This window comes from Dama dama, chromosome 19, assembly GCF_033118175.1.
Source record: "Dama dama isolate Ldn47 chromosome 19, ASM3311817v1, whole genome shotgun sequence".
In the NCBI taxonomy this organism is placed as follows: domain Eukaryota; kingdom Metazoa; phylum Chordata; class Mammalia; order Artiodactyla; family Cervidae; genus Dama; species Dama dama.
The window spans coordinates 94,988,200-94,995,809 of NC_083699.1; the positions used below are offsets into that span (position 1 = coordinate 94,988,200).

A 7,610-nucleotide genomic window follows, 5' to 3' on the forward strand; every position below is an offset into this window, starting at 1 on the left:
GCCCCTGAATATCTGGGCCTCACCGGGCTGGTGATGAGAGCAATGAAAACTGTGTATGCCTGCAAGTTCCTTCCTGCCATAAGAATCTTTACCGTATAATGTTCACATCATTAGAAAAGAAGAACCACAGCACTTTTACCAGAGGAAAATCCTCTCTCTCTCTCCGTGGAAGAAATGTTGAAAGAGATTAGCAGTAACTAGAAAAATAAACAGAAGTCCTTTTAAAAATTTGAGTATGTAACCCTAAAGTAAATGAGTAGATGATCGTTTAATGTAGTAACACCAGGACATCTATGCATTCAAAATAATAAAAGTAATATTAAAGTCAACATAACAAATGAGTTTTAATTTTAACTGTATCCCATTTTATAAATTCAATCATGTTTGCTAGAAGAAGCACTTTTCCTGACCATTTAGCCCCCTCATTTCAGCTGTATGTCTGTGAAAATTCTTATTTGTATTAAAAGTTTTATAGAATGTATTCACAATAATAAGCATGAAATTACAATGTGTTTTCTTCTATTTCTAGTGAAGATTTTGATTATAAAGATGGTCTATTCACCATTCATTCAAAATTTTCTCCTTAACTAAATAAAATGTAATTCTAACCCTATACAAACTAAATTTTAAACCAAATTTTTTTGTAGCAGAATATAAAGAGTAAACAAAGTATATGTCCACACTAACAAATTAAGCATCTTTGCAAATAATCACATCTTTAAGAAACAAATTTAAGGCAGGAGATATATTCATATTTCAATCAGAATGAAAAATGATTGTTATTTTCCAAAAACTGCTACACTATACTACTAACGTAACCAAGGCCTGAAAAATACTTATCAATCCATCTAGTAATTAAATATGTAAACACACTCACCTGAATTAGTTCTTTTAAGAGATTTATATTTAAAAACTAAATCAAAATCATTAACAGATGTTGATATGCCTCTTTCAACACACAGAAGCAAACATGAAATGGAAATTTTCCCCCCAAGTATAAAATAACATAGCTCCAGTCTTGGAATTTTGTTTTAAATAAAGTTATCCTGAATGGGAAACATTAAAACTAATTTAAGGTTTCTGTAATTTTATTTTATCATAATCAGTATTTTTTAAAGGAGCACTCTTGTGACATGGTTAAGAGGGTAGTAATAAACTCAGCAGCACCATAATCAAACACAGGTGGCAACATAATAGACTGTAAGGTAGTAAGTAGCAAATCAACTATGTTTCAGTTTTTAAAAACACAGTACGCAGCATAATGACAACAAATCATAATACACCATTTATAATTCTATTCCTCTGCATAACTATTTCTTGGCTAATTAAAATCTCAATTGTTGTGAAAATTAGATCTGTTATTTAAGTTTAGTTTAGTGAGGCAAACACTGCAGCAAATGCAAAGAAGTAAAATGTAAAAGGATATATCCATCATTTTAAAAGCAGCTATTTCAGTTTAGCCTAAGTTTTACAGCAATGGTTGAAGAAGAATACTCATTGGTAAATGTGCTAAATATTTCCTCCAAGGAATGAAGCCACAAATTCATAACCAAGTTTCCAGACCGAATATCTAGAACACACAAAAGCTCTGAAGAAGAAATATGCATCTCCTTTCCAATGGACAACAGTGTTTTATTCATTTTGTATCGTAAGCACACTATTTACACCAAAGTACATGTCTAGTTAGCACTGAACACCAGGTTTAAAAAGATGTAACAGAGAAGCTCTCTGTTTGAATTCAAAATGCCACAGAAATCACTGGCGAAGTCTAAAATGAAAAACAGCCCTCTCAAATGCCGGAGCCAGCTGCTACTGTCCACAGTCCGACTCTTTCCAAGGGGAACAGCAGATCTGCAGGAGACATGGCTTAAGTGGGAACATCGTTTCTTGAAAGTGGGCAAAGGGTTTCTGTACAGGCCTGAGGAAATAATTTCGAATGTGCCGGCCATACAGCCTCTGTGACAATCACCACTCCACTCTGCCTTGTAGTACCAGGCCCGGCACAGATGATACGTTAATGAATGAATGTGGCTATAAGCCAATAAATCTTTATGGACCCTGAATACTGGATTTCATATAACTTTTACATGTCATGATATGTTATTTTTCTTTTGATATTTTTCAGCTTTTTAAAAATATGAAAGCCATCAATAGCTCACTAGCCATACAAAAGCAAGTAGCTGTTTATAGTTCACTGGATTTGGCCCATGGGCTGTAGTTTGCTACAAGTATCAGCAAAGGGTTTTCTTTAGGCTCTTTCTGTCCCTTTCCCCTCCACTTACACAAACCTACAAATTAGTGCTCTTTAGCAAAGTAGCCCTTTTGCTTCTTTCAGATCTCTGATGCCCAGTTTCTATATTTTTCCCATAGGTCCCAAAAGTCCAACAGAACAATGGTCAGGAAAGACATGGAGTGTGGCCTGAAGAAAGGGTAGAAGCTCTCTTCTTTTGCTTTCAACTATCTGATCTTCTATAAATGACACACCATCCAAACATCCATTTCACTGTCTATAAGAGAATCATGGTATCCAGCCACCTGAAATTATTTTTGAAGCTGTGATTTTACATTGAGAAAGGTAGGTAGAGCAGAAAATGCCACATGTGGAGGAGAGTTGCCAAAAACTTGTTCAGAAACAAGACCTAGCTTGATGTTTCATGGGTAAGTTCCTTGATCATGATGCTGTGTGAGTCCCAGGGAGAGAAAGTGAATTTAGTTAAAACCCCAGGGAAAGAAACAGCTAGCAATCCCATTGACTGCATGCCACTTTTCATAATTCTTCAAGGTGGCCTGAAACATATCAAACATTAACAGAGAATCTTCTTTGTGTTAAAAGAACAGGAAAGGTAATATGAGGAGCATAAAAAGGAAAAAGACTCAACCCTCAGGCCAAAGAATGTACCATTTATTAAATATAAACATCTATCTTACAAAGCAGATATGGTTTGTATAAATCAACAGCATTAAGAAGTTAGAAAGAGAGCCAAAAAAAAAAAAAAAAGATAGTAGGGGGAAGAATTTCTTAGGAGCTAGATTTAAATAAAGAACAGAATTCCAAGGAGAACAGACACAAATTTGAGAGACATGTACACGTACATCTAGGGTTATAGGATATGTTGATTCTCAATTTCACCAGATATTACTAATTTTTCTCCAAAAGTGTTGTGCTTCCATTGACAGTTTGAAACTTCATCCTCACAACAGTTGGTGTGATCAGAATTTATTTTTTAGATGCTTTAGTCAATGTGATGGGTAGAAAAGGATATCTTAATTTCATTTTCATCTCTGGTCCTCTCATTCTCCCGAATTGTTTCATATGTCTATTTTTATATGAATGCAAGGCAGAGGCTGGTCAGTCTATATGGCTGGAACCCAGGACACAGAAAGTACACAGAGGACAAGCCTCCCTCTCTTCTGGAGGTTTCTCCAGGACCTCGGTCTTTTCCTCTCCACCCCGTAATTGCCAGTTTACATCAGCAGATAGGGACAACCTTCCCTTTCCTCCATGAATGTGCCAGGGTAAATTAAAGAGTTTATAAATGAACATGCTTGAAAAATACTGGTCTTGACAGAAACATCTGAAACCACTTCCTCCATTTTTCCCTAAGACGTGGTTTCTGTCCAATTTAGACCATGGATGGTCAAGGTACCTTAGAAAACACACAAAATGTTGATCCATGTCTGGAGACTTGATTAGAAATCCTTGGCAGCAATACATCCACCGTTTTCCTTCTCTCACTGAGAAGGCAGAAAAGTTCAGGAAACATAAATTAGGGAATGAACTTGATTTGCTGACACTCATTAGGAGGGTTTTGACTCGAAAGCTACCATGGAAATAAAATTTTAAGGCAAAATTCCTATAAATGATTCTAGGAGAAAATGATTATTTTTAACCAACTCCTCTTCAGAGTCTTTCCACGTTGAGAATAAAGTGGCAATCAAACAGGAATGAATGAAGTACATAGCAGAACTCTCAGTCAAGAGAACAAAAAGCAGTATTTTCAACTTCAGTTAACACACAGCATCAAAGCTAGGAAAAACTATAGTCCAAAAACTGATTAATGTGATTCAAACAGTACATTCTCTACTACAGTGGAAAAACTGAAAATCACTATAAATATTTGTTTCCAAAAGAAAGCGTTAGTCGCTCAGTCATGTCCAACTCTTTGCGACCCCATGGACTGTAGCCCACTAGGCTCCTCCGTCCATGGGATTCTCCAGGCAAGCATACTGGAGTGGGGTGCCATTCCCTTCACCAGGTGATCTTCCGGACCCAGGGATTGAACCTGGATCTCCTGAACTTCAGGCAGATTCTCTACCGTCTGAACCATCAGGGAAGTTTAGAGTGGCTAACATCATCCTAGTAATACTATAATACAACATGGCCTCAAATACAAGTGGATTTGTCTAATCCAGTGGTTCCCAATCCTGGGCAATTGTGTCCCTTGGAAGACATATGATTATTTTCCATTTTGAGACATATATCATATTCACACCTGAAGAAGGATGCTCCTGGTATCCAATAGGTGGAGACAAAGGATGCTACTAAACATTGTAAAATGTGATAGTTATCTGGTTCAAAATGTAAATAAGGCCACAAAACCCTGGTCTAATCTATTTCTTCAGGGCTAGCTGGGATATATTGGCAAAAATAGGGGGTTAGAGATGATAGTATTCCTTAAACACCTCCTATTGAGTAAGCTAGACAACACAGAGTTCTGAAGTATGCTTGATACTGACATAAAGTTTTCAATTAAACAATTTTCAGTTGTAATATTTTAGAAAGAAAATGGAACACAATCCATGATTCTCCATATGTTATCAAGCACTGTAAGTTTTCAATTAAGCAATTTTCAGTTGTAATATTTTAGAAAGAAAATGGAACACAATCCATGATTCTCCCTATGTTATCAAGCACTGTACCATCTATATATATATTAGCTTATCACATCTACTTATACAACAGTTCATGATCAAACTGGCAACTAGGGGCTCCACCTATTACAAGTCAATATATTTCTGAATTTATGTGATTCTGAATTTCCCATGCCCATTCACCACAACCAGTCTTCAGATTTCAGCAGTGGGTTTTATGTGGTCACTTTCTGAAAAAAAAGCATTCATATCTGAAATTTCCTTCTCTGATGTCACAATCCATTCAAACTTTACAGTCCACCTCCATGAAATTTAAAAGTCACATTAGGAAAGGAAGATGATTTTGAATGTAAACCTAAACGCAACCACAAAGAGATGTCTGCTACAAAAAGTAAGGAGTGCTGAGAATGAAGTGAAATAAAATATGCAAAGGCTGAAGAGGTCCCTCTAAAAGCAGCAAAACCCTTAGAGGTTATTTTATTTCCCAGTAAGTTTCCTTGGGTGTTTCAGCAAAGAAAGTCATTTTCCTGGGAATTATTCTTTGTCTTCAAGTTTGCTGAAGGCATTTTCTTGTCTAGATGTTACACTAAAAAGATAATTTTAAAGTAATGAAAAAAATTTAGTTCAAATTTAAAGGAACCACAAAGGGTTGAGAAACTCACTTTGAAGCCATCACATATACCTGAGAAAAATAAAAGTATCCTGTAACTGACAAAAATCTATCTGAATGCTGAAGTTTCTCGAGCTAACAAAGCATGTACTGTTTGTTGTTTGGCAGGAATGTAGAAAGATGGGCAACGTACTCCACTGCAGTTTTCTGAAACACTTACAGATGAAGACAAATGTATTGCTTACATAGGCCGATTAGGTTTTATACCAAATGTCAACTTCGTAAATGTAGACCTAAAATAGAAATTTCTGTCCTTGTGCTTAGGTAAAATTCAAACAGAAAGAGCCCTATTTACTCACCTACTCCCAAAAGACAAAATGATCTTAATTAAAAAAAAAAAAAAAGCAATACAGAAGGACATTTAAATGCGAGATCTAATTTCAGAGAGCATTGAGTTAGTGTACAAAAGTGGAAAAGCCCAAGGATATCGCATGTGCAGTAAGTGGATGCAAAGTATGTTTCCACGAGCATGTGGTGAGGTCCTCTTTAATCTTGCTAAATGTAAAAAGTTGTGTCTTAAATGACCTTGACTCAACTATGGACTGCAGTTAGACCTTCTGAAAACAAGGAACAGCATCAGGCTTGGGGAGAGTGTGCCTAACGGCAAGAGAAGCGTTCCCTCCAAATCCCCAAGGAGGAAGGCTGCCTCCCGGAGGGAGGTACTGGGTAGCCAAGCCATCTTACTGAAAACAACCAAGGTTTGTGAGCGTTGTTTTTGGCAGGTGGTAGGTGTTACCGGCAGCTTCCTGGGGCGCTGGAAGGAATGTGTCAGCATCAATCAGAAAGTACACTGAGCCCCGTGTTAAGGTCACAGACGGAGTACCGCCTCGTCCAGTAAGGATAAATCCTGCCAACTCCAGCAAAAGAGGAGAAAGTCAAGTTGCAGGAAAGGTGTTGGAACCCTGGGACCTCCAAGTCCAAAATGAAACCCCCAACTTGTGTTGAAGAAAACTTCGTGCGCTCTCCGGTTCCGGAGGATTCCAACAGCCCATGAAGGCGGATGCTCGTACATTCCTCCCGGGACCAGCACCGCCGGAGCTCAGCTCTGGGGAAGACCTGGGCGGTGCTGGGAAGGAAGAACAGTCCGCCCCACCCACCTCGATGGTCCTGGGGGAAGGACAGACTCGCTCCAAATCAACCTCGGCGGACCTGGGAGGGACGGGTCCCCCTCCACCTACTCACCTGGCGGGCCCCAGGCGAAGGGCCAGCGGGTGAATGAACCGCCCATCCGGCCCAGCCTCGCGGACAGGGCGGCCCGCGGGAGCGCTCACCTGTGGGGATGCTGGAGGGCTTCTCGGAGTCTGCACCCAGGCAGGGATTCCAGGGCTGGAGGACCAGCGCCGCCAGGAGCAGCAGCAGCTGCGTCTTCACAGAGCACCACCCCATCTTCGGCCCCTCGAGGGCCCGCGCGGGCTCCGGCGCCCCAGCCGCCCGGCAGCGGCGCACTTCTCGCGAGAGCGGGGACCCCTGGTCCGCCCCGGGTCGAGGACAGCAGGCGGGAGCGGGCGGGCAGGATGTGCGCGGGGGACCGGCGGCCGGCCACGCGAGCGCGGCGGAGAGCGGCGCGGGAACCCCGGCGGCTTGGGAAGCACAGGGCGGCGGGCGCCCCGGGCGCCGCGGGCCACTTATAGCCTCCCCGAGGGGGAGGCGACGGGGCGGGCTGCGCCCCGGCTATTGGCCGCCGGCTGACCCGCCGCGCCGCTGCGTGCGCTGGTCGCTTCGGCTCGCCTGCCCCAGCCCCACGTCTGGGAGTGTTTGCTCGACTCCGACCTATTTAAGGAGCCGTCTGCGGCTACGTGTGGAGGCTCACGCAGGGCTTCTGGATGGAACCAGGAAGCTTGTCGTTCGGTTTGGGAGTGGGCCTGAGGCGGCGGGGAGGAGACGCCCGCAGTCTGGCCGGCGGGCGGCGCTCCCCGCTCCCTGCTCTGAGTTCCCCCAGTGACCCGAGCTTCCCGGTAGCCTCAGAGGGTGGGAATCTGTCCTCCTCTGGATTTAGATCCCACCCTCGGGTCAGAAGCGACTACAAATCTCGGTAATCTTGGCTGAGTGGCGCCTCGCCAGGCCTTGA

General features: G+C 41.9%; 1 protein-coding gene across 1 annotated transcript in view; it reads right to left on the reverse strand.

Moving 5' to 3' along the window:
- Positions 1 to 6,987, reverse strand: part of PLOD2 (procollagen-lysine,2-oxoglutarate 5-dioxygenase 2) — a 117,839-nt gene extending 110,852 nt beyond the window's left edge. Inside the window, exon 1 of the mRNA XM_061167810.1 lies at positions 6,814 to 6,987. Within this exon, the coding sequence (XP_061023793.1) occupies positions 6,814 to 6,928 (115 nt within the window). The 5' untranslated portion in view covers positions 6,929 to 6,987. The remainder of the gene's footprint in view (positions 1 to 6,813) is intronic.
- Between the last annotated feature and the right edge of the window lie 623 nt (positions 6,988 to 7,610).